This window comes from Pollachius pollachius (genome assembly GCF_949987615.1).
Source record: "Pollachius pollachius genome assembly, chromosome: 2".
Classification (NCBI taxonomy): Eukaryota; Metazoa; Chordata; class Actinopteri; order Gadiformes; family Gadidae; genus Pollachius; species Pollachius pollachius.
The window spans coordinates 18,869,170-18,896,669 of NC_136935.1; the positions used below are offsets into that span (position 1 = coordinate 18,869,170).

General features: G+C 44.6%; 1 protein-coding gene across 1 annotated transcript in view; it reads left to right on the plus strand.

Annotated features, from left to right (window-relative positions):
- The window catches only part of atrnl1a (attractin-like 1a), a gene marked incomplete at both ends in the record, with an annotated part of 210,434 nt that overhangs the window by 77,479 nt on the left and 105,455 nt on the right, over positions 1 to 27,500 (plus strand). The window contains 3 exons of the mRNA XM_079728776.1: positions 1,076 to 1,213; positions 13,675 to 13,768; positions 21,775 to 21,827. Coding sequence (XP_079584902.1) covers positions 1,076 to 1,213; positions 13,675 to 13,768; positions 21,775 to 21,827 — 285 coding nt within the window. The remainder of the gene's footprint in view (positions 1 to 1,075; positions 1,214 to 13,674; positions 13,769 to 21,774; positions 21,828 to 27,500) is intronic.

Below are 27,500 nucleotides of genomic sequence, written 5' to 3' on the forward strand. Positions count from 1 at the left end.
CTCTTATACCACCACTCTCATACCACCACTCTGATGCCATACCACTCTCATACCGTACCACTCTCATGCCACCACTCTCATACCAAACCACTATCATACCATACCACTCTCATACCACCACTCTCATACCAAACCACTCTTATACCACCACTCTCATACCACCACTCTCATACCACCACTCTCATACCAAACCACTCTCATACCATACTACTCTCATACCATACCACTATCATACCATACCCTCTCATAGACCGCTTAGAGAGGAGGAGAGAGGAGACTCCTGCTAGGTACATGGGAACATGTTCGTCAATGCACATAAATAAAGAAAAACTGAAAAATCTCATGAATGACTTACAGTAATCAGGTAATTTTTTCGGGTCAGGCTTGCTGTAATCAGGTATACCTCTAATAGGTAAATAGTTAATTATGGGTCTGTTGGCATCCACATGCCCGTACCAATAATCAACGTCATGTCACACACCTATGTTTGGCCCCTTGCTATAACATCTCTGTGAAATAAGCCTGTTTGTGGTTGGCATTTTTTCCGATGGGGAACGACCACCAAATTCAAACATGGCTTCACACACAAAGAGAAGGCCTCACCCTGGCAGAGAGTGCCTAGACCCACTGGAAGGGCAAGGGATAGGGAGAGTCCAAGGGCTGATGGTTGGAGACAGGTCAGGGACTGGGTTGGCCTGAGTGGGGCACTAAATGCATATCTTATGAGTTCAATTTTCAGTTTGGTTAATTATTGTGGTTATGCGCTGTTATTTAAGGACACTATTGTGCTTATAACGTGAGCAACATTAGGACGAATTTGAAGCAAGTTAAAGCAGATAATACCCAGTTAAAGTAAATAGGCATAGCAATGTTTTTTAATGGGCTACATATATGTTATAATCATACACGTATACATTTTCAAGTCTGTAATTTGAAACATCAGAAACCTGCTCACTTAATCAGCTCCACACACACACACACACACACACACACACACACACACACACACACACACACACACACACACACACACACACACACCAACTGACCTGTATGTATGTGTTTGTGTTCCCAGCATGCCAGTGTAATGGCCACAGCAGGTGTGTGAACAGCAGTGTGTGCGAGCAATGCGGGAACCTCACTGCTGGGACCCACTGCCAGACCTGCATGCCCGGTTACTATGGCGACCCTACCAACGGGGGCAAGTGTAACGGTGGGTGCTAAACCACACACACACACACAGCGTGTCCCTCATGTCTTCACGCTGTTATAAAAAAGGACCGCATTTTGAAGGGAAAAGTACAGGGTTTAGTTTTGTCACAAATGATGGCCCGAATGTTCTTTGATGTAATTTCTATCCATCCTGGAAGTTTTCTTTCTAATTGTGGCTCATCACAGCCAAATGGTTGTTATAAAAAAAATTATTATACAAATTAATACTTTCTGTTACGGAAGCCAGCGTCTACACATGCCATGTAAAACGTTTTGGTGATTCTACTCCCATCCCGTTGGTTCCCCCGCAGTAGTACCCCAGAGACACCAGACGGGGGCAGTGTCTGGAAGTGGTGAGTCCGGGCTCCACTCAGGACCCCACGTTAGGACGAGCTTTCAAAGAATGAGCTGGCACAGCGCAGAGCTCTGAGTGTGGGGTTACACACAGCAGAACAGGGGAACGCTACATGTGTAATTCACACAGGACTGTGATGTGTGGTCATGGAGAGACCACAGTCAGCAGCTTAGCCTTCGCGGCGCGTCAGTTCCATGTCACATTGCAGCCAATAGTAATCAGATTTGACTGCTGAGGGAGTTAAAGAGAGTGGAGGTGAATGTTTCTTGTTGATGCTGCTGACACCAATGCACGCACACACATTGACTCCACACACACCGAACTGGTCACACACACACACGTAATGCTATCACAAACCTAACACACAGATATTAACACACACACACATACACATACACACATACACAAAAACATTCACTCATTCGCACACACACAAACACACACACACACACACACACACATACACACAGACACGCACATATTCACACACACACACACACACACACACACACACACACACACACACACACACAGACACACATACACACACACTCTGGTATGTAAAGAAATCTAACGCAAAGCCTAGGCAACACAGAGCTGCAGTTGTAAGAGTCGCCAAAGCTCTTGTTCAAGGAGAGGAACGCCACTGGATGCATGCTCCATCGTCAGCCAGGCTGAATGGCTTTTAGTTTGAATGATGTCTGCGGGACACGGCCACATAGCAATCTGTAGTGGGCCTGTCTGTTTGTTGCGGACGAAGAGAGAGCATGGGGCACAGCAATGTCTACCACTGAGTGTGTGTGTGTGTGTGTGTGTTTGTGTATCGTTGTGTTTCTTTGTCTTTGGGTGTATGTGTGTGTGTGTATGTGCATGGGGGTTTGTGGGCAAATGCTTTTGAGTGTGTGCGCATGTCGGTGTGTGTGTGTTTGTGTGAGTGTGTGCGTGTGCGCGTGCGTCTTCAAGAGGGTGAGCGGGAGGTGCCGCAGCATCACTCTTTGTGTGACAGATGTGCGTTTTGGCTCGGTGGCGGCGTGACATTAGATCGCTCTTAATCATTTTCTTATTTCCTGCCGCGGCTGCTGTCTGCAGCCCCAGCAGCGGGCGCTGAGCGGCTGGCGTCTGATAAATGCCCCTCCTCTCCCTCTGCCTCTAGGAGCCCCCTCCTGTGTTCTCTCCTTCTTTACCTGTGTCTTTCTTCATGGCGTGCCTCGCCGGTCCACTCCTCCTCTCTCGCTCCGTCTCCTGCCATCCCTTCCAGTGTGTCCTGTAATGAACTGTTGATGATGAGTGTTTGCTTTCTCCCTGTTTACCCTCTGTTTTCAAACTCCTCCACCTCCTTTTGGCCCATAATGCCTTTTTTTCCTTTTGTTGTTTTTCACCCACCTTCGCCTCCTCCCTCCTCCCCCACGTCCTCAACCCTGGAACACATAAAGGGGCCGGGCTACTGCGCTGGTTACAGTGAATTGATAGACAGGTGTGTCGCCCAGCCAAACCTCCTGGCTGCTTCCTTTATTGGCTTCATTGACTGCGCAGGGCCATATACCCACTCAGCCATTTAAAAATCCATCTATCCCTAGCCCTTCCTTCCCTCCCTTCCTCCCTCCCCCCTTCCTTCCCTCCCTCCGTCCCTCTCTCCCTCCCCATCTCTCCCTTACCCAGTGCCCCGGGCTCTGCCTCCAGGCTGCTCTACAGTCTACAGTAACTTTCTGTCTGGCTTACATCTCCTCCCTGTTTGTTTCTCCATCTCTCTCTCTCTCTCTCTCTCTCTCACAATGAATAAATGGTTTTGCGCAGAACAGTGCAATCAGATACATGCCGATTTGGTTTCCTTGCAGAATTCCAGATGTATAATAACTTGAGTTGAGGCGCACCCCAGACAACATAGAAGCCAGTTTGATCCTGTGACACCGTGAGCCAAAGGCCGAGACAGATGTTGCATGTAAAAATACATCATGATAAGGGAACTTTTAAATAGAAAGACAATTAACATAGCCGTGTGATGTGACTCAACGCTATACTCCTTACCAATACGCTGCAGTTGAACAGATCAACATCAAAAACGCAATTTGCAGAATACTTTTTTGCAGTTTCTTTAGTTTCCCTTTGTTTCATTCATTTTTAATAATAGAAACATTGTTGATGAATGAAGCAACATTCATGACTGAACCAGCAATCAGTTTGAGAGTCCAGGTCGTTATGGGAGTTCCTAGGACCATGTTTGTTCAATCATGGGAGTGCATGGTGTGTGTGGACACTAAGGTATCTAATTCAACACACAAAAGTGTACAGAAAACCTTTCAAACAGCGTCCAGAGTGTTGCGAAATCCAACGGCTCTAGGTAGGAGGTAGGAGGCAACAGTAGAAGCCCTAGGTAGGAGGCAGGAGGCAACAGTAGAACAGCTCTAGGTAGGAGGCAGGAGGCAACAGTAGAACAGCCCTAGGTAGGAGGCAGGAGGCAACAGTAGGACAGCCCTAGGTAGGAGGCAGGAGGCAACAGTAGGACAGCTCTAGGTAGGAGGCAACAGTAGGACAGCTCTAGGTAGGAGGCAACAGTAGGACGGCCCTAGGTAGGAGGCAGGAGGCAACAGTAGGACAGCTCTAGGTAGGAGGCAACAGTAGGACAGCCCTAGGTAGGAGGCAGGAGGCAACAGTAGGACAGCTCTAGGCAGGAGGTAGGAGGCAACAGTAGGACAGCTCTAGGCAGGAGGTAGGAGGCAACAGTAGGACAGCTCTAGGTAGGAGGCAACAGTAGGACAGCTCTAGGTAGGAGGTAGAAGGCAACAGTTGCGTGAAACTAAAATAATGTTATAGGCAGCAGTAGGATGTAGCAGTAGGGTGGAGCAGTAGGGTGGAGCAGGTGGAGCAGTAGGGTGGAGCAGTAGGACGAGCAGTAGGGTGGAGCAGTAGGGTGGAGCAGGTGGAGCAGTAGGACGGAGCAGTAGGGTGGAGCAGTAGGGTGGAGCAGGTGGAGCAGTAGGGTGGAGCAGTAGGGTGGAGCAGTAGGACGGAGCAGTAGGACGGAGCAGTAGGGTGGAGCAGTAGGACGGAGCAGTAGGGTGGAGCAGTTGGGTGGAGCAGTAGGACGGAGCAGTAGGGTGGAGCAGTAGGACGGAGCAGTAGGGTGGAGCAGTTGGGTGGAGCAGTAGGGTGGAGCAGTAGGGTGGAGCAGGTGGAGCAGTAGGACGGAGCAGTAGGGTGGAGCAGTAGGGTGGAGCAGGTGGAGCAGTAGGATGGAGCAGTTGGGTGGAGCAGTTGGGTGGAGCAGTAGGACGGAGCAGTAGGGTGGAGCAGTAGGACGGAGCAGTAGGGTGGAGCAGTAGGGTGGAGCAGTAGGACGGAGCAGTAGGGTGGAGCAGTAGGACGGAGCAGTAGGGTGGAGCAGTAGGACGGAGCAGTAGGGTGGGGCAGTAGGGTGGAGCAGTAGGACGGAGCAGTAGGGTGGGGCAGTAGGGTGGAGCAGTAGGGTGGGGCAGTAGGGTGGAGCAGTAGGGTGGAGCAGGTGGAGCAGTAGGACGGAGCAGTAGGGTGGAGCAGTTGGGTGGAGCAGTTGGGTGGAGCAGTAGGACGGAGCAGTAGGGTGGAGCAGTAGGACGGAGCAGTAGGGTGGGGCAGTAGGGTGGAGCAGTAGGACGGAGCAGTAGGGTGGGGCAGTAGGGTGGAGCAGTAGGGTGGGGCAGTAGGGTGGAGCAGTAGGGTGGAGCAGTAGGATTGAACTAGGAGGGATGAAGGACATAGCAGTAGGATGTAGTGCAGATCCTATGATGAGGCAGTTTTATATTTAATAATCACGGCAGACTACAAATGTTGGTTCCATCTGCATAGCAGACCGTGAGAGGGGCTATATTAAGCGTCGCTATGGGTGTACAGACTGACCAACAGACAGACAGACCGCTGGCCTCACCTCACCTTTGTCAGAAATGCTGGATGATACAGCATTTGGCACGGCAATCGAATGCTAAGCAGCGCTCCTGTCCTGAAGTAATTAGTTTGGATGCCTGGATGCCCTCGATGCGTTTGAGTAATGCACTCCTCGTCAGGGAGGAGTTTTTATTATGATTTGTCTGTCTTAAGTCAATATCCTTACATAAGTTATGGATAAGCTGTTTGGGCCGTTGGATTTCGCAACACTCTGGACGCTGTTTGAGGTTTAGGGTCCACACACACCATGCACTCCCATGATTGAACAAACATGGTCCTAGGAACTCCCATAACGACCTGGACTCTCAAACTGATTGCTGGTTCAGTCATGAATGTTGCTTCATTCATCAACACTGTTTCTATTATTAAAAATGAATGAAACAAAGGGAAACTAAAGAAACTGCAAATTGCGTTTTTGATGTTGATCTGTTCAACTGCAGCGTATGGGTAAGGAGTATAGCGTTGAGTCACATCACACGGCTATGTTAATTGTCTTTCTATTTAAAAGTTCCCTTATCATGATGTATTTTTACATGCAACCATCTCTCTCGGCCTTTGGCTCACAGTGTCACAGGATCAAACTGGCCTCTATGCTGTCTGGGGTGCGTCTCAACTCAACTTATTATACATCTGGAATTCTGCAAGGAAACCAAATCGGCATGTATCTGATTGCACTGTTCTGCGCAAAACCATTTATTCATCGGGCCCCAGGTTAGTTTTGCCATGGCTGGAAAGCATTAAAGTCTGGAACATAATTTGTGAAAAAATCACTGAATACTCATATTGAATCACCTCAGTTAATTATAGTCAGAGTTGACAGCGAGAAATTTTAAGGGAGGATGTCCCACAATGCATTTAGTTAAGGTTTAATCGCATCATGGAGATAAGACCGGGAGATGTCCATCTCCCGGTCTTCAGGCTGGATGTAGCTTGTATCTGAGGCAGGCCCCGAGTGCTCCAGTGAAACCAGTGAGATTTAACCAGAAGCCACAGACTCAAAATGTTTGCTGCTTGTAGCAACGCTATGACCAATGCTCCACTCTGTATCGGTATTAAGCCCACCATGCTTCAGGCCGAATACTCTTATGTTTTCATAAATGTTGTATGATCCAAAACTGCAGTTGACCCCCCCGTAGTTCGCTCCTATTCTTCCCGTCCAATATCCAGTTCTCACTCACCTGCTTCTTCCCCTCGGTTACGCCATCTCCCTCGGTACCCCCTGTTTTTTACACTGTCTGACTCTCTTGTTTCTCTCCTCACATGATTATTTTCTTGCACCTTCTGTGGTGTTCTCTCCTTGGTGTATTATGTTCATCTCTCCTTCTCTCTCACTCTCACTGTCTCATTGTCTTGTCTGTCGCTGACAGACTGCGTCAACATCCATCTCTGTTCACTTACCTGCTTCTTTGCCTTCTTGTCCTCACTCTTTTTGCCATATCTTTCTACCTGTCCCTACTTTCTCTCTGCCTCTCTATCTCTCTCTCTCTCTCTCTCTCTCTCTCTCTCTCTTTCTCTTGCTCTCTTTCTCTTTCTCTCTCTCTTTCTTTTTTTTTCTTTCTTTCTTTCTTTCTTTCTTTCTTTCTTTCTTTCTTTCTTTCTCTCCCTCTCTCTCTCCCCCTCCTAGTTGTCCCAGCCTCCTTCCCCCTCTCCCCCCTCCCTCCCTCCGCCTCTCCCCCCTGCAGGTGAATGGGGTACAGTGTATGGGCAGGGTGTGTGTGTTTCTTTGATGCAGAGCTGGTACAGATGCTGAGTACACAGGTTTGTGACCAGCTTCCAGTGCAGCACCACCCATCATGGACCATGATGGTCCATGATGGTCCATGTCAGGAAGGGGCAGACCTAGACCTTGGGGTCTGGCTCCACATGTACAACACACAGTATCTGTAGCTGTGTTTCTGAGAATTATAATGAGCCATAGACATTTTTAATTGATGTGTTTTTGTGTGCGCATGTGTGTCTTTCTTTAACATCAGGTGTTATATTGTACGTGTGTATACCAATATGCCATAAAGAAAGAACAGATGGTTGTCTGCATAAGCAAGTGATTGGACGTGTGCAAATGTTTTCTTTGTGTGTGTGTGTGCGTGTGTGTGTGTGTGTGTGTGTGTGTGTGTGTGTGTGTGTTAACAAGGACAAAGAGAAAGAGAGAGGAGCAGAGGTGAGAGGGAGCATGTAGAGGAATGAGATGCTGAGAGATGGAACATAATATCTTCGTTTATACATCTTTGTGTACATCAGCATGAACCCTGTGTGCGTGTGTTTGCATGAGTGTGTGTATGTGTGTGTGTGTGTGGGTGTTGGTGTTTGCGTGTGCGTTTGTTTGTACAAACACAAGAGCAGGGCAAATACAGATGTATTAATATGCATGCATACGTGTGTCTTGGTTTTAGTTGCTTTGGGAACCTGTTGAGGCCCATGGTGGATTTGAATAATACACATAATTGAAATTGAATTTGTCCTCTAGTAGCTATTCTCTAAGCTTTTCACACTGAAAAACTTTTCCCCAAAAAAGTCAACTTCAGTAAGCTATGCGCCCACATGTAATAGACAAAAGCCATTGTCTTGAAACACATTTCTGTGTTGGGATGGTTTGACACATGCACAGGCTCTGACTGTTAACTGTGCCTGTAGCCAGGAAACCCAGTGTTTGGTTTGGCTTTAATGCGTTACCACGGATGCAGACGTAAAGATATTAGGGATTGTGTTCCAGAGTTCTCTCCGCAGCGGAGCCTGACTTCCAGCTGAGCAGAAGAGCGGGGTGTGCGTCTCACAACACTTTAACTACGCACTGACCTGTCTGATCAGGATTCAGCTGAGTCAGGAGAAATCCTGCTTCAAAGTCTCCATTGTGTCACGAAGACATTTAGAGTCTTTGTGTGGGTATATATGTGTATATATGTGTGTGCGCGTGTGTGCTGTGTGCCTGTGTGTGTGTGTGTGTGTGTGCATGTGCCCCTAATGCAAAGGCCATTGGGGAGAGTGACACACACACACATAAACACCCACTCCCCTGTCTATCTCCAGTTAACCCCACACCGTTTCAGTGTCACTAACCTCTCATTAACCCAAATTGCCTCGTTAGCAAAACGGGACAGAGGAAGTGTTGCTCTCAGCAGAATATAACGATGATGATGACAAGGACATTATTAATACTCATAAAGATGTGACCTGGTATCTTCCTAAAAATGATTTTAGATTTTGTATCTAAGAAGGTTTTTTGACTATAACTGTGTGTGTGTGTGTGTGTGTGTGTGTGTGTGTGTGTGTGTGTGTGTGTGTGTGAGAGGGTCTGTGTGCTGGAGTGTGTCTGTGCTGGAGTGTGTGCGTGTGTGTGTTTATGTGTGTTTGTGTGTGTGTGTGTGTGTGTGTGTGTGTATATATATGTGCTCACATACACCAGCTGTAGTCTATTAGCTGTGCAGGTGGATGTTTCCCATGTGTGTACAATTGAAGGAATGTGTTGAAGAGGCGTTCCTCATCAAAGTGTCACGTACCCACGGCACAGAAGAGCCGTCTAATATAAGACAGAGTGTCAAAACAGGTGACGCCGTGCTGGTGTGTGTGTGTGTGCTGGTGTGTGTGTCTGTGTGTTTGTGTGTGTGTGTGTGCTGGTGTGTGTGTGTGTGCTGGTGTGTGTGTGTTGGTGTGTGTGTTTGTGCTGGTGGTCGGAGTGTGTTGGTGTTTGTGTGTGTGTCTGTGTTGTTGTGTGTTTGCTGGTGTGTGTGCTGGAGTGTGTGTGTGTGCTGGTGGTGGGAGTGTGTTGGTGTGTGTGTGTGTATTGGTGTGTTTGTGCTGCTATGTGTGTGTGTTGGTGTGTGTGTGTGTGTGTGTGTGTGTGCTGGTGAAAGTAGTGCCTGATGGGAGTCCTGGGGCAGATTTAGGGCTGCTCGTCACATCAGAGAAACATGTGGTGCCGGCGCCGTCCTCACACCCTCCGTTTGAACACACTCACACTCCCAGGCCGGCATGTGTCACTAAATCTATTCAGGACCGCTGCACTGTGGCACTCTACCTCCCCTTGGTTTTCATATGTCAAGAACTGCTCTACATAGTGTTGGCTTCTGATTCAGTCCTGTTCAGAGATATCACGTTTAGCATGTAGCATAATCCATTTCATATTGAGAGCAGAAGGAGAAGGATATTGAATCTAAGCAACCAGATTAGTGTCCCCTCCCTCTTTGCTCCCTCCCTCCCTGAGTTCCTTAACCGTTGAGATGTGTGTTTCATTTCACGGTGCCCAGTGATTGCCAGGTTAATTGAAGATGCCCTGATTGGTCAGAAATTAGCCGGGAGCTGTCCAAACCGATTTAAACAGAGGTTCTGACAGCGCACATCAACAACTGATAGCTAGCTGATAGCTGTGTCCTTTCTAACAAATTACCCTCAAATAATGTCTCCACAAAATCCTCCCCACAGCATCCTTAATTAATGAAAAAAATAGTTGTTTCGTTTTGACGGGGAGGTTTGCAGTCACAGCATCACTATGTGATGGTGTGCTGCTGATCGTCAGGCGGTTGATGAGCAGGGGTAAAACGTGGTGTTCTAACGAGGCTACTGGGGTCCACCAACACGCCGCCATCACCCAGGAAGGATCACGTGCTTTGGGCACAGGCTCTGCGTTTCAGGCACCCCACAGCTGATTTTTTTGTATTATTTTTGTACTTTAAACGGCCTCACAAAACGGCTTTATTAGAGATTGAGTATCATTCCATTGTCTGTGCTGACAATCTGTCTTTGTTTTGTTTTCTTCAATGTCAGACGATGAGATGACATTGACCTCAACAATGCTGTTCCTCTTAGTGCTTTTTTTAATGTATATAAATATGAGAAACACAAGTTAATGAATGTGTTTTGACCAAAAATGAAAGAAGAATTTGTTTTTATTATACACACGGAATTATGAAGGCAGCTGTTTCCAATGTACTTGCTGTCTCAGTGCCATGGGGACATTGGCTTCTCTTGGCAGAGAGAGTGAAGAGGAGGAGAGGGGTTAGGAGGTTGAAGAAAGTAGGAGCTGTTGCTCGATAAGGGACTCCATCTTCCTAATACACTCCTTGAGGAGATCCATTGAAAATTGACTGGATGAAATTGAACACTGAGATTTAATAAAGGCAGTTGGGGTATCGTCCCAGGCCGAAGACAGCGACAGATCAACAGATGTTACTACTAACTATCTGCATTACTGACAATTGGCTACTCCTATTTTTTATTGTTTCATATGTCAATTTTGTATCCAAAATAATATCATGTCTTCACTTCCCAGTCCATGAATTGTATGAGGAACATTACTAATGTGTCTTCAGCTAATTCAATACGCAGCATTGGATGTATGTCTGAACCACATGGATCCTACACTAAAATAGATTCCAAATTGTAGTTCACCTCAGCTAAAATAATACTTTCTGTAATCATTAGACCATTGAACTGGAAAGTACTGACGACGATTACTGTGGTTTGAAGCTACCAGTGTCTGTTAATACAGAGATTAATAATTGAGTGAGAATGTGGTTTTGTGGAAGATATTATCGTGGTGGTTGTGTGGAGAGGCATTGGAGAGCGATTAAAATGAAAATGTGTGTGAGCGTAATGAAGGTGGGGGAGAGAAGAAAGTTTTGAGTGTTAAAACAGCCGTTTAAATATACGTTTATGTCACCCCCCCTCTCTCGATGAGCATGGTATGAATTACAGTGCTGAGGGGAAGCTAAGTTGTAAGGAGAGAACCCATGCTAACTACTACTGCGTGCGGTATTCCTTCTTTCATTTAGGACTTCATTTCAAACCCTAATTGTCAGAAAGACTGTCTTCCCTCCTACACACTCGTTTGTGTGTGTTTCTGTGTGTGTTTGTGTGAGCTTAAGTGTGTGAGTGTGTGTCTTGTGTGTATGCATGTCTTTGTGTTGTGATTATGTGTGTGTTCACATGGAAGGCAGTGGTGTGGGAAACTATATCGTGTTTTTGAGGGGGCTTGCACAAGTCAAGGGAATATGATTTATATCAAATCAGCTCGCCTGCTAAGAGGCCCCCTTCTCCCCTTCTATTGCAGTTTATTTTCTGTATTGTCAGCAGGCGTAGTGCTGTGTAATGCCTGCTCCATTCATTCATGAACTCTGCTCTTTATTCATGTTCCCTCTCTACATCATCTATTGTCATTATTAGCAGCAGAGCATGGACAAGATTGGAATAGCATCGAATGGATGAGAATAGAATAGAATAGAGCAGTGTGTGTGTGTGTGTGTGTGTGTGTGTGTGTGTGTCCTTCATCTCTCCCCCTGTCATTTATTCTTCCTATTTTTCTTGTTCCCTCTTTATTTTGGCCTTTAATAAAATATTCTTTAAAAAAAAATCTTTCGCCCTTCTACATGGTCCAGGTGTACTTTGAATCCGGCCCCACGTCCTTCATGTAGGCGTGGGTGTGTGTACCGCATGTGAACCTGTGTTGGCCTGTGTGCTTCACTGGACACTCAACACAGTCTGTTAAATCAATAATGTATTTTCAGCTGGGCAAGCCCCTGCCTGGGCCAACAGGTTTCTCTATTGTTTTCTAATCCAAAAACACCGTGAGGCCCTTATATCGCTGAAACACCACACTGCCTACTGAGGGGGGATTGAATCCAGGCGACACCAGAAAGGAGGGAATTTAAGGTTATTTCACGTTTGGAAACATCAATAAATGAACATTTTGATGTCTGGTGAAGAATACAATGAAAGGTAAAATCGTAATGCGACATTCTGAACGTTTAAATGCTGTGTTTGACATAGATTTTAATTAATACATTTGAAGCCGTCGCTTGACCCTTCTTGCCTTCCATTATACACAAGGATGGCCATGCCCCATAGCCACACTCACACAGGCCGTACCACCAATGCTCACCATTACTCCCTCATGTTGAATCTGATCCAGCTGGGATTGTAGTCTGACTATGACTTTGAAAGTGTGGGAATATGCAGTCCCAATAACAAGAGTTATTATTACTCTACAAGTACCCCTAATCACTCCCCCCGGTTCAAAGCCTGGATCTTAAAGTGCTTCCCCCTTTCTCTGAGCGTTCGCCGTGGAACGGCAGGGATTAATACAGATGATTGTGAAAGCCAGAGCCTGATGTGCAGGCTTTATTTATCTAGTTTTGTGTTGTGATTGCTCAGCTGTTTATCCCCGATACATCACAGCGGCTGCATTTTGAGCCCCGTGCCCCCGGCACTCTCTGGCTCCAGATCAGATGCTAAGTGTTCGTGGCATTGTGTTCGACAGACTCGCATGTTTTCCACACTGTTCTCGCTGCAGATCCTCGGGGGGGATTTGTTTTGTGAGGTTTTGAAGGTTTGTTTTTTAACCATGTAACTTTTGTTGTCCTCGCTGCTTGCTGTACTATAGTTCTGTTTGTCAATCTCTCTCTCGCTCTCTTTCTCTCTCTCTGTCTTGCTCGCTTTCTCTCTCTCTCCCTTCTTCCACTTTGTTTGAATCCGGAACTCCTCTTCATGTCTTTGACTTCCTCCCCCCCATGTGTTCTTACTCTCTATCCTGGCCTTCTCAACCCCGGCCCATATGCAGTTTCAGTGGTTTGTCAGCCCAGGTGTCCAAAGTGCTCCAGTGACAACATGATCTACCTGTCCAAAATACATCATACTTCTGATGAAAGCAAAGTCAGCAAAGTCACAACTTTTCTCTGTTTTGGGACCTCAGTGGTGGAACGAACTCCCTACCGATGTCAGGACCGCAGAGTCGCTCACCAGCTTCCGCAAAAGACTCAAAACTCACCTGTTCAGAGTTCATCTCGACTCTGCATAGAAACCAATGCACAGCCATCATTGAATGTTGTACGTCCTGGCACTTGTACATTACACTTATTCAAGGTACTTAATTGTGTAGCATCTACAGTAGCTGCTATCGCTGCTTTACACGGGGAATGGGTTAGCCTAGTGATTGTAATACTTGCACTTGGTTCTATGAAGGTCTTTACTCTACCGACAGCGATATATTGTTTCACTTCTTATGACAAATGTACTTATTGTAACAAATACACTAATTGTAAGTCGCTTTGGATAAAACCGTCTGCTAAATGCCCTTAATGTAAATGTAAATGAAAGATTTTGATCAAGCTCTCTCTTTCTCTCTCTCTCTCTCTCTCTCTCTCTCTCTCTCTCTCTCTCTCTCTCTCTCTCTCTCTCTCTATCCCTCTCTCTCTCTCCAGCATGTAAGTGTAACAACCATGCCAACATGTGCCACGTCAACACAGGGAAGTGTTTCTGCACCACAAAAGGCATCAAGGGAGAGCAATGCCAACTGTAAGTATTCATATATATCTTTATTTATATATATATATATATGGATGTAAAGATATATATATATTTATCTATATACTGTATATATATATACATGTTAACATGCCCTTGACCTTAAAAGGAACATTTTGAATATACAGCTACTGCCTAACAGCTACTTCATTCTTTTCCAACCTCTTCAATTAGTTTAAGTATTATTTTTGTTTTCTGTTTGTCTGTTTGTGTCTGTGTGATTCAATATAATTTCTGAATCTGTGCTGATTGAGTTTGTGTGTGTGTGTGTGTGTGTGTGTGTGTGTGTGTGTGTGTGTGTGTGTGTGTGTGTGTGTGTGTGTGTGTGTGTGTGTGTGTGATATATCTCTCACAACAAGCAAGCCTTGGTTAATGTGTGCTGTGAGTCCAATGTGTTTTCTCACTAGGTCCTAATAGAGTCAAACCGCAGTGCCCGGTTGGACTGCAGCTAATTGTGTGTTGATATGTTTGAGTTGTGTTTTTCATTTGCGAGCGCACTGAAACATTATTCAAAGGAGCAACTAAACACATTTGGCTATTGTAATTAAAACCTACAGAGCGGTAGCAATTACATCATGCTGATTTTTAGTTGCCCGTTCATCAGCAATCTTCTGTGCTCCTCAGTCATACCAGTTTGTGTTTTTCCCGAAGGCTTCCAAAATGGTCTGCAAAGAAGTATTTTGTTTTTTAGTTTTATTGTGAACAAGCATCCCCTCAGGGTGGATGGTAATTCACACAGTTTATTGCTGTGTGTGTGTGTGTTTGTGCGTGTGTGCGTGTGTGTGTGTAGGTGTGTGTGTGTGTGTGTGTTCATGTGCGCATATCCAAACTTTCCACTCTGTATTTATGTGTAGCTTTCTTGTATTCAGCACAACATAACCACCCAATGATTTTCTTTCACCGTCAATCGCTCGCTCACCCTTATAAAAACCCTTATACAGTGGGGCAAAAAAGTATTTAGTCAGCCACCAATTGTGCAAGTTCTCCCACTTAAAAAGACGAGAGAGGCCTGCAATTTTCATCATAGGTAAACCTCAGCTATGAGAGACAAAATGAAAAAAAAAAAATCCAGAAAATCACATTGTCTGATTTTTTAAGAATTTATTTGCAAATTATGGTGGAAAATAAGTATTTGGTCACCTACAAACCAGCAAGATTTCTGGCTGTAACAGACCTGTAACTTCTTCTTCTTTAAGAGGCTGTTTACCTGTATTAATGGCACATGTTTGAACTCCTTATCAGTATAAAAGACACCTGTCCACAACCTCAAACAGTCACACTCCAAACTCCACTATGGCCAAGACCAAAGAGCTGTCAAAGGACACCAGAAACACAATTGTAGACCTGCACCAGGCTGGGAAGTCTGAATCTGCAATAGGTAAGCAGCTTGGTGTGAAGAAATCAACTGTGGGAGCAATTATTAGGAAATGGAATACATACAAGACCACTGATAATCTCCCTCGATCTGGGGCTCCACGCAAGATCTCACCCTGTGGGGTCAAAATGATCACAAGAACGGTGAACAAAAATCCCAGAACCACACGGGGGGACCTAGTGAATGACCTCCAGAGAGCTGGGACCAAAGTAACAAAGGCTACTATCACTAACACACTACGCCGCCAGGGACTCAAATCCTGCAGTGCCAGACGTGTCCCCCTGCTAAAGCCAGTGCATGTCCGGGCCCGTTTGAAGTTTGCTAGAGAGCATTTGGATGATCCAGAACAGGATTGGGAGAATGTCATATGGTCAGATGAAACCAAAATATAACTTTTTGGTAAAAACTCAACTCGTCGTGTTTGGAGGAGAAAGAATGCTGAGTTGCATCCAAAGAACACCATACCTACAGTGAAGCATGGGGGTGGAAACATCATGCTTTGGGGCTGTTTTTCTGCCAAAGGACCAGGACGTCTGATCCGTGTGACGGAAAGAATGAATGGGGCCATGTATCGTGAGATTTTCAGTGAAAACCTCCTTCCATCAGCAAGGGCACTGAAGATGAAACGTGGCTGGATCTTTTGGCATGACAATGACCCCAAACACACCGCCCGGGCAACGAAGGAGTGGCTTCGTAAGAAGCATTTCAAGGTCCTGGAGTGGCCTAGCCAGTCTCCAGATCTCAACCCCGTAGAAAATCTTTGGAGGGAGTTGAAAGTCCGTGTTGCCCAGCGAAGGCCCCAAAACATCACTGCTCTAGAGTAGATCTGCATGGAGGAATGGGCCAAAATACCAGCAGCAGTGTGTGAAAACCTTGTAAAGACTTACAGAAAACATTTGACCTCTGTCATTGCCAACAAAGGGCATGTAACAGAGTATTGAGATGACCTTTTGTTATTGACCAAATACTTATTTTCCACCATAATTTGCAAATAAATTCTTTAAAAATCAGACAATGTGATTTTCTAGATTTTTTTTTTTCATTTTGTCTCTCATAGCTGAGGTATACCTATGATGAAAATTCCAGGCCTCTCTCATCTTTTTAAGTGGGAGAACTTGCACAATTGGTGGCTGACTAAATACTTTTTTGCCCCACTGTATAGCCCCTTATATATAATAAACCCTTATAGATGACTTTGATGTAGGGCTGGACCATTTGGTCAAAATCAATATGACAATATGTTTTTTATATTGATATCGATAATTATCACGATATATATTTAAGAATAATAAGAATGCTCAATTCAGAGTTTTAAGAGTATTCTCCTTCGCACAGAACCCTAAAGAAACCAGGGGGTTAATTATGGTTTATAATATAAAATTATTGATTATCAAAAAAATATGTGACAAACATTTAACAGAACCAACAGCTTTACGTTAAACACTGAATAAATGAAATAAAATAATGACGTAATGAAATGGTTTAAGTAATAAATATGTAAAAAAATGATGGGTAGAGGGTAGGGTAGAGCTGAGGGAGTGATTTTAACATGCAAATGTTGCATGTTAACAGAAGTGTTAACACGTAAGGTCCATTGTGGTCCGCTATCGCGCCTTAGCCAACAGGTTGTTGGAACATTACAGCATAAAGCTAGCCATGTATCTTTCCTTGCCAAGGCTGCTTGGTTTCCTTATCGTCCGATGTTGCTATTCTTATCCATTCCCTAAATGTGCGATTTCATAAGACAAAGTTCTGCAGTGACATCAACACGTTTAATTGAACTTCAACATCCCGCTTAGTTGAACTGTTTAAATTGGCTTCTACATAACCACAAGTCTGGTTTACCTTTCATTGAGTGAGGTGCTTGGAGAGAGTACGTAGCACTTAGGTAGACCACATCAGTAATTGATGCACAACGTGCTCCCTTCGTTTTTGTTCGACATCATTGACACAACCTCATCATGACTATGTATGACATAACGTGAATGAATGAATCTTTATGTCTACTACTCGACAGGTCCCATGTGCGCACTTTGTGTGTTTTGGCATTTACCTGTGTGTATATGTTTGTGTGTGTGTGTGTGTGTATAGGAGTGTGCGCTCGGTGGTACGTGCGTTTGTGTGAGTGTGTCTGTGTGTGTTTGTGTAGATACACATGCTTACTTTTGAGTGTTATCCTCTGCTGCTCTCTGAGCAGCACTTTAGTGGGGTCCCGCCTGTTTACGGTCTCATGTTGCTCCGTCTGCCTCCCCCTGATTGTGTTGATTTAGCTTTAATTGGTCTGCGCTTTGCCAAAGAGCCCTTCTAATTGAATGCTAATTCGCTACCTTAACTGGAGTGCTGAAAGTGTGTGTGTGTGTGTGTGATCAGTGTCGCTATGTATCTGTGTGCTGTTAGAAATGATTGCCCCCATCCCCCTGTTTTGATCTTGCCATAAATGCCACGCTTGACCATTGCATGATGAACAATTATTACTGTTTAATAATGCAAAATATCTTTACGTTTGATTTATAATTAGTGAACTTTTTTAGGTAACTTACTATTTTCTTTTAATTCCTTATCAACATAAATCTTGTAATGCATGTTTTATTAGGCCAAGAGTTCAAAAGATATAAATAAATAGTGGAAGTTTTCATCCCACACAAACAACATTTACCATCTATTAGGGTGACCCAAATACCTACTTTCAACTTTCAGCTAATCACTGCATTTGGTTCTGAGCTCATATCTTCACTAGTTTAGTATAGTATAGACGTAGAACTATACATAAACGCCTCATTGGCCTCTCGATCGTAAGTCAACGAAGCCACCATCCCAGAGAGGTAAAGAGTGGCCTCTTAATGAATAGCATTAAACATTGGAGCTGCGTTTGTTCTTGATTAAAAGCACTATAATATTTACATATCAACTTACCCGAAGTACCGCAGCCCCCCCGCTGACTTTGTTTAGGCTTGGCCTCTTTTAAGACGGCAGCGTCAGGTGGAGGAAGTGCATGCAGCATCTATGTGTATATGTCTATGGTTCAGTGTACCACCCTGGAACTTATTGGAAACAGAAACAGATTTGTGTCAATATAATCAAATAAAACATCCTCAATATCAAACAACAATAAGACTTTGAGAGAGAATAAAACTCATTGAAGCAAACGAAAATAAGAAAAAATGAATAATTTACAAACAAATCATTTGTGTAATCATGTGGCCCTCGTCCTCAACATGTTTGATCATATGGATTGTTGTGTACAGTTCCTTCTTCCTCTTGCTCACTGATCAGACCTCTGCCCTCACTGTCTTCTGCACTGACTTTGTTCATTGCAGCCAGCATGCGTGTCGGTTTCTGCGGACATGGACACCATAAACAGCACATAGGAGCAATACTTGCACTTTATGAATCTTGTCATACATTTAGTCAGTGGTTAGTTAATGCCTAGTGTTAGGGGTGTCCGTGTCCACCAAATCCAAAACTCACACTTGCTTCACTGAACAACGTCCAGTGCACTGAGATGTCACTTGCTCATTAGCTAATGAAGACCCACCCTGAATAAAAACCCACCCGTGAAACGTTTGTTTCAGAAATGCTACCAGAAAGTCAGGCAGTGGAAACTTAAGTTCTGGCAGCGTATCTGCAGAGCGCACAGTGCGGGCAAGAGTCTGATCAGGGAGAAAAAAGCAGAGGGGACTATCAACAAAAGAACATACTACGATAGATGTGAAAGACTAAGATTACATGATTAACGCAATAATTTGTTTGCAATTTATAGTTTTTTTACTTTTTAAATGTCAATTTGCTTGCTTCATTGAGTTTTAATCTCCCTCAAATTCTTATTTTTGTTTGATATTCAAGAAATTTTGCATGGCTGTATTTACACAAATCTGACTCCACACCCTTGCCCTGGTTAATCAATAATAAGGAGCAGAACAGTATTTAGTATTGTGAGCCAAACCTGTGTTTGTCCGATGATGATCTGTTCTGTGTACGGTCCATAAACATAATGGCCTGGATCCTTAACGGGAAGACACATAGTTATTCTGAGGGTTAGTAGTGCCAGTACCAACTTATGTTCATAGCAAGCCATCTTTGAACATGTTTCTTTTTCATTAACTCGATCTACCAAGTCTTTCATACTTGAACATATGCATATACTGCATATAGTAGCTGAATTATTGTATCAGAATTACTTACATTGAGGGCATTGGCATTTAAAAGACGCTTTTATCCAAAGCGACTTACAATAAGTACATTTGCACTAAATGGTTATTCATATAAACTACAATAGTAGATCGTTTAACATATATTTTAAACGATTCTCGACCACTCCCCTTCCAATAAACATCCTTTTTCCGATGTGTTGGAATATGTTAGATTGAATGGCAAACTCTACCGTGATCTGTGTGAATTAATAAACATAAACATCACATTGACTGTTTTTGTATGCATAATAAATCCCCAATACATTTAATTGTAAATATTTGCACTCAACATATTTCTGTGAGGATCTAAAAAACATCTGTGTTAATTTCAGTAGACTAGTGTCAACTCTGTGTGCACACCTTTCTGTGTACCTCTTTGTGTTTCCATCGTTGGCTGGGCATGTGTGCGTGTGTGTCCTGGTGTACATTTGTTCACAGTCGTCAATGTGTACAAGTGTTTCCATTGATGAAGCACTTCAGTCCGTCCTGGTTGCGATTGTGTGTCCCATTAGCCTCTTTGAGCAGCTTTTAAGCAGCTGAAGAGTGGGATCCGAGTGCGCCTGACCCCACATTCCAGTACCATTGATCTGTGTGAGCACTGCGTACCGTACCACGGATCAACACAGATCTGCATATCTGCGTATGTGCACAGCACGAGCCAATCTCACCCTCTGGCGTGGTGTGCTGTTTGAAATCATTTCCAACAGAACACAAATACATAACGACACTGATCACACACGCACGCACGCACGCACGCACGCACACACACACACACACACACACACACACACACACACACACACACACACACACACACACACTTTCTGCACACCAGTTAAGGGGGGGGAGACTTAGTTCAGAACAGTGTGAATAGCCCACCAGATTGAGCCGTCACCCCCAATGGTCGCCCCTGTTTTTCCTCTTAAATAGCCGTAGTCCTGCGTGTGTTTTGGTGTTTTAAAAACCCAAACTACACTCTACCGCTCTGATTAAGACACAGCGCTGGACGTCTGGGGTACCTAACGTCTCATCCAACAAAAAAGGGTGTTTGAGCTTTCTACAAAGTCTCAATAAAATTGCACAGCAGTACTAGTGATGTTCAAAAATCTAATAAAGAACACACACTATTTTGGATAACACCCAAAAAGAAAAAAAAAAATTATCAGTACGTCCAGCCTGTTATTATCAGAGGGTAAAGCTTCTAGTTTTATTTTGCCCATGCTTAAACATTTAAATAACTGCTAAATGTTTTATATTACTTAAACCATTTCTCCCCCTGTGACTGTGTTGAGTGAGTGGGTGGGAATGACTGTGTCCCTATGTTGAACAACCCTCAAACAAAGGGAGACTCCCCGGTTTAGCCATTGACTGTACGGGTAGGCCTTATTCCCTCAAATCACATGCTTAAACCTCTTCTCATTGTCCTCTGTATGTTGAGCTTGTGTCCGTGCATCAATGCTTGCTTGTGTCTGTCTATATGTGTGCGTGTGTGGGGGTATTTGTGTGTTCTCAATAGCTTTTCCCGCACTTGTTTGTCCGCCGTGGTTCAGCTAAATGCGTTAGAGGTCTCTGATGGAAGAGGGGGCCGCGGACTCAGGGCTCGCTGTCCAACGCCCCGTCCTTGGCGGCCGCCTGCAGAGGAGTGGAGAACTAAGTGGCCGCTGTGTCTGTGTCTGACCTTTCCGCCGCCAGCCGCCGAACAGGAACAGCGTGTACAAACCCTCCGCGATCGCCGGTTGATAACATGCAGTCCCGCTCACAGCAACCTTTCTATTCTTTGCCGTTTCCCTATTTTCTAATCTCTCGCTCTCCCACTGTCTGGGGGGGGCTGTGGTTTTCTTTTCCTTTCATTGGTAGTCTCTCGTGCAGCTGTTTCTTCCACTCTGTCACTCTTTCCGTCTCTATCTCCCATTATTCTCCATGTATCCTTTTGATTCTCCCTTCATTTTGGAAGATGTTGATTTCTGTGAGGTTCCCTGGATGTCTGGTCGTGTCAGGTGGTCAGGTTGTGTGTGGGTAGTGTGTGTGTGTGTGTGTGTGTATGTGTGCACGTGCAGACAGTGTTTTGCATGTGTGTATGTGAATCCTTTTCCCTTCGCTCTCACACATACACACGCAAACACACACGGAAACACAAGCGCATGTGGGTTTGTGTGTGCACATGTGCGCTCTGGGTAGAAGAAACCATGGTCAGAATGTCCTGCCAAGGGAAATCATTTCTCAGACACACACACACACACACACACACACACACACACACACACACACACACACACACACACACATACACACACACACACACCCTTGTAGAAGTGAAATCATGCTGCATACTAATGACATTAGTCCTGTTACTCACTTTCTTTTTTCTTTCTCCCTTTCTGTCCCTCTCTTCTTTCTCTTCTTTTTTTTTTTTTCTCTGCCATTTTTTTCAGGTGTGACTCAGAGAACCGTTACCTAGGTAACCCCCTGCGTGGAACCTGTTATTGTAAGTATTTCATCCTCATTACACTTAAACTGTCCTAACCGCTGTGGCCTTCAGATTCTCACATGGACTCTCTCTCTCTCTCTCTCTCTCTCTCTCTCTCTCTCTCTCTCTCTCTCTCTCTCTCTCTCTCTCTCTCCCATATACACACACATTTGTCCTACAATTTCCATCTATTGAATCAGTGAAGTGTTAGTTTGTGTTAGTTGGTTCATGGGGTCAAGGGGACCTTCCATCACTGAGAGCTCTAGGAACACATGGGAGATGGATGCCTTCAAAGAACCTATCACTCATAACCTACTGTAGTTTCTAGCTATCTTTTGCAAGTGACATCAGCTAACGATGCCATTAGAGTGTCATTTCCTATGGTACGGGTGACAGGTCCCAACTGATGTCCAGGTTGACATGAATTGGTAACGAAATTGAAATACTTGGATGCTTTGATTTGTTTTCTCTCTGGAATATTTCTTGGTGGATTCAGTAAATATGCGACACACAAAGATAGATTTCTTTCTCTATGAAACCTAACCCAATGTACTTGTGAGGGCACCCACATGTGCACAGCCTGGTTGGATCCATCCCTCGAGCCTGAGAGATCATCTCCTTTTCCAATGTCTGGGTCGCTGTTCGCTCGGTTGAGCCTTATCTCTTTCAACACATATAGACTGACACAGGAAGCATCCTATTACATGTAAATAAACAACTACATTATAATCAGCCATTTAAAAATGCATTTATTTTATATATGATTTATATAGCCTAATTAAAAAATCATACAAAATAAATGTATAAAGTCATTCTTCATTTGAACAAGTAGTACTGACGAAGAGAGCACATTTCTGCATTGGCTCACGATGACGATGCTGCTATGAAGGCATAGCAGCATCAGGTTTAGGAGTAATAGATTCAGCACAAAACACAAACATAAATTGGCACTGTTCGATTTCTTTCAGATGAAAAGACGTGGGCCATGTTCTCTGTTCCTCCGACCAGATTACGAATAAGCTCTATTATTCTATTATCTTGTCTATTATCTTGTTCAGTTGGCGACCACGTTCATCTGATTGGCTGAAGGTGTTGTCTGTCAAGTCATGGCTTCAACGGAACTGCTTTGGGCAAAAGGACAGACAGTTGAAAAGGGGTCTGAAAAGACAGACAAAATAAAAACATTGGCAACTCTCTCACTTTCATTCAGATTCTGTTAAGAATTTAAGTAGATTGACCTTCAATTCTTTACATATTCAGACCATATCCATAATTTCTTATGCGTTGACAAACTACCCACAGATGTAAGGCTGTACAAACCAGTGCTGCACCTTAAACCATTTCCTCCCCATCAAATACCCAGACCACCAGAGAGGCAATAGGAAGCAGACTGAAATGGTGATTCTAGAATGGGTACGGCGTGGAAAAAAAAAAGAAGCTGTTAAAATCGTAGCTATGTTCGCATGGATTTAATGAACCTTTCTCTCTGAGTCCCACTTTGCACTGCACAATGCACACAATTATGTTAGGCTATCACACTGTTGTTTCTATAAACCAATCACCATTTATGTACGGAACAATATGCAGTGCATCCAGATGTATACAGTTCAAAATTAACAAGACGGTGCACGTGTGACATGGCACTGTCATTTCCGTTGTTAATAACGACATCTTTCTGATAAAGATGGAGGGAGCGAGAGACGAGAGGTATCGGTTTTTTTGCTCAGATGCTAGCACAGAATGAGTTGATAGAGGTGAGGTTTTCTGAACAGGTGCTTGAGTCCCTTTTTAAGGTCCATTGAAGGTCGAACTGTTTACTCAAAACAGATGTTCTTTAGTGGGGTCACACACATGAACACACACGCACGCAGGCACACCCGCATGTACGAGCCCACACAAACACACCCGTTTCCTCTCCCTTTTCAGAGGAACTGACTGCTGCCCTTGTGCGGCTCTCAGTTGAAGTTCTGTCAATGTCAATATCTCTCCTGTTAGAGTGGGCCTGTCATGATCTCAACGAGAGAGGGAGAGGGAGGGAGGGCGAGAGACTGACTAACAATCAGGATGAGCAGCAGTCACTTCAAATATCCCTTTGATGCCATCCGCTCATCTCGTGGGTGCTATGGATCACTCGGATATGTGGTTACACGGATTTACTCGTGACGCTGACAAATTCAATTAGAAAACATGTCAGTAATGGGAATAACATGAACGGAATTTGACGTTGTGATCGTGTGTTTGACAAAGATAAAGGCAGTTTTGTTTTTATCGAATGAAGAATGAATTTAAACATTGTGTATGATTTTCTATTTTTCTATGATTTGTGTCATTAATATTTCAGGAAACAAACTGGCTCTGAAGCACTAGGTGGCACCAATGTCGTGCCCTGTCTATGCCAACTGACATGAAGACACTCACACACACACACACACACACACACACACACACACACACACACACACACAAACACACATTTAGGACATTTAGCAGACGCCTTATCCAAAGCGACTTACAATAAGTACATTTGTCAGACACACACACACTCAGACACACACACACAGATGTTTGTGCACACACACACACACAAAAAGGCACACACACACAAACACACAAACACACACACACACACACACACACACACACATACAAACAAAAAGAGACACCCACACACAAAAAAAGAGACACACACACACAAAAAAAAGAGAGACACCTACACACAAAGGCTTCTCGAAGCATTGGAGTCGCCCCGGTCCTTGGGATCGCTATGGCTGCATCTCAAGTGTTGTGAGTGTATTTGATGTGTTTGACTACACTGTGTCCTGCCATTAATCTGACATTATCTCCCCATCCATCGGCTAAATGTTACGCCGGGCCTGTTTGAGTAAGACCATGTGACCGCCTTATGCTCTGCGCTGACATGCGCGTACATATTGACACACCGACACGACCTGTTGACGCACATGCATATAAAGACGTTGGCATTATTAAAAGTCATGCATCCACCAGCGTCTGGTGCATTTAGCCCTGTAGAGATAGGGCTGGGTTGAGGATAGATAGCATGCACACTCATAGTCCAGAGAGCACTTATTGACCGTAACCTGTTATCTGTGTTTTGGAAAGTCCCACTCGCTCTACCATTTGGTAATGGGAGGTATTAGATTGTCTATTACATGTATTTTGTTCCATTACGCTCCCAGTGTGCTCACGATTGTTTTTCAGATTCATGACCAACTGCTGTTTTTGTTCTTATAAAACTAAGAAATATAACGCTAATGGCACCCATAGAGGCTTTCGGAGGCACACCAGCAATGTGCAGCCTGCATTAGGTAGGGTCTGAGAGAATATGGACTTTGTACCTTCCATAGTGGAACAATCGACTCACCTAATTTGAGAAACGTGCAGGAAAATAATTTATTACTTTGCAATTCATTGAACTTGAACTTGATTTCAAACCCAAAGTGTGAGTGAAGGTGTAGTATTCTCATCAGGTAGACCACATCGTAGAAAACAAATGGGTGGATTTATCCAGTGTAGATGTTGATTGTGGAGTGGAACTTTCTAAACGCTGAACCAAATGCCTGCCGCCATTCGGGTCAGCAAATTAAAGTCTGTGAGCTCCACCATAGAAACCATTGCCTCCAGGCTCTCTGTAGCCAGGAGCACCAGGTCTGACTTCAGGCTGGCTTTCCTCCAGACATCTGGCAGTATATGCCGCCCCGGTTCTGCTGTAGAGACTTGGGGTCCCCAGACCAACCAGAGGTTAATAGGCCATGGACATGAGGTTAGACACAGGTTCAACTGCTGGTAAGCTGGGCCTTATTACCCATGTACCGCTGAGCTCATTCGGGGTCAGCAGCTCAATGTCACGATAGATTTAGGTCTCTGTGTACTTACGTAGTTTTTTTGACATGTATGAAAGGTTATACATGGCTGCTGGTTCTCAGGAATGCTCTCTTGAACTTTTTTCTGTGTATTTTTCAGCCCAGGTCTCTGTTTTCATCCTTTATTCATGTGGGATTCATGACTAGCCATCACTTTACATTCAAGATCACGACTTGAACAGTACAGTCACATACAAATGGATGAACCAATGTCATCGGCCTGTTTCTGAGTGCATGTGCTTGTCTGCGTGCACCTCGAAGGACTATGTTTTCACCACCCTGCTTTGTGATAAATATACTTAGCCGTTTAGGGGTGGCGGTACTCTCTGATCCTTTTCAAGAGGACATGGAACAAGCAATGATATTGCTGGGTTAATGATCTGCTCTATCAAACCGCCCGGCCCAGTCGCAACCTTGTTATTTAATGATATAGCCCCCTGGGCAAAGTCTGCACACAGCTACAATCTACAAGCCTGCATCGCCGGGGCATTTCTTCTTCTTTTAACGAACCAGTGTCAAATGGCATCGCAGTCAGCTACAAGGGGACGGGGACTAATTAGTGCAGAGCGTCCACGGTGCGTCCCACCCGCTCTGTCAAAGGAGGGAAACACCAGACCAGTCAAATTAGCTGCTCACCAGTCGCCGCCCAGAGGCATGCTGGGAGAGGAGTAGCACGGTCGATCGCTAATGAGGATCGCTTGGATACTAAGTGGCAGCTTCACAATGATAATTAGTGGACAATGAGAAGCGGCAGAGGAAGGCAGAGCTGCACGCCACGCCACCCCGCGGGTCACAGCGCGAGGGATAGGCACGGCTGGCCTGCATCTTGCTCATTCCATGATGGCGTTTACTGATTAAACACTTTCATACAAATGTACTTTTTATGAGCAAGGTGCATTTTTTGAATCCGTCGTATCTGAATTATATAGAGTATAGTGTGAGGCAATAGCTACCGTTTAGCGACAGTGTCAGCTGCGTGTGAAAGCGTCGGCTCAGCAATCTGAGGCGCTCCTGGCCTACAGCCCCTTATTAGTCCACAGCACAGGCGTCAGGCCCAGAAACCTCAATTTCTGCTGACAGGCATTGCGGCAGGACGCCTACCAAGCATTAGTTAATTGCGACGATCAGACTTGCAAAGAATACCCTTTAAAGAGAATCCTTTTTGCAAATGCTATGAATTTTAAGATCCGCTCCTGGGTGGCTGTGAGCTAATATCCAGAGCGCCGCATTGTGCATTGTTCCAACGCAGGAGATGGTGACAATGAGTAATTCTAAATCCATGGGACTAAACGCAAACATAAATAAACTAAAAACAAACCTAGGGGGGCCTTCCACTGTATTGAACGCTGGGTAAACAGTACAGTTAACCAGATTGGGCTGGCTGTACGCTGTCGGATGCTTTGACCTCTACCTGTGTCCAGGCCAGAGCTCTATTCCACCCCAGCCTCCCTGTGTTTATTTTGGCATAAACAGCCTTATCTCTATCCCTGTTCCCCATCAGTAGGCTGTTGCAAATGCAAAATAATGAGATGTTAACAAGCATTAAATGAAGCCCCCTGCGTGGGGAGAGTGGCGCTGCGACACGGTAGATGTTGTCACGCTACTTTGCGCTGTCTCAGTGTCTCATGGTGGCAACACAAACCCGGAGGAATTTGCAAGAATAGTTTCTTTTTTTATTTTTATTTTTTTCCAAAACAGTCGTTTTGTTTTCTCTCTTCATATTGTCCCGGAGCAGTTTGTTGTCGCCCTAATCAACATAAAAAAATGTTAACGCAGAAAGAACAGCCAAGCGTAAACTTTCAGAAATGGC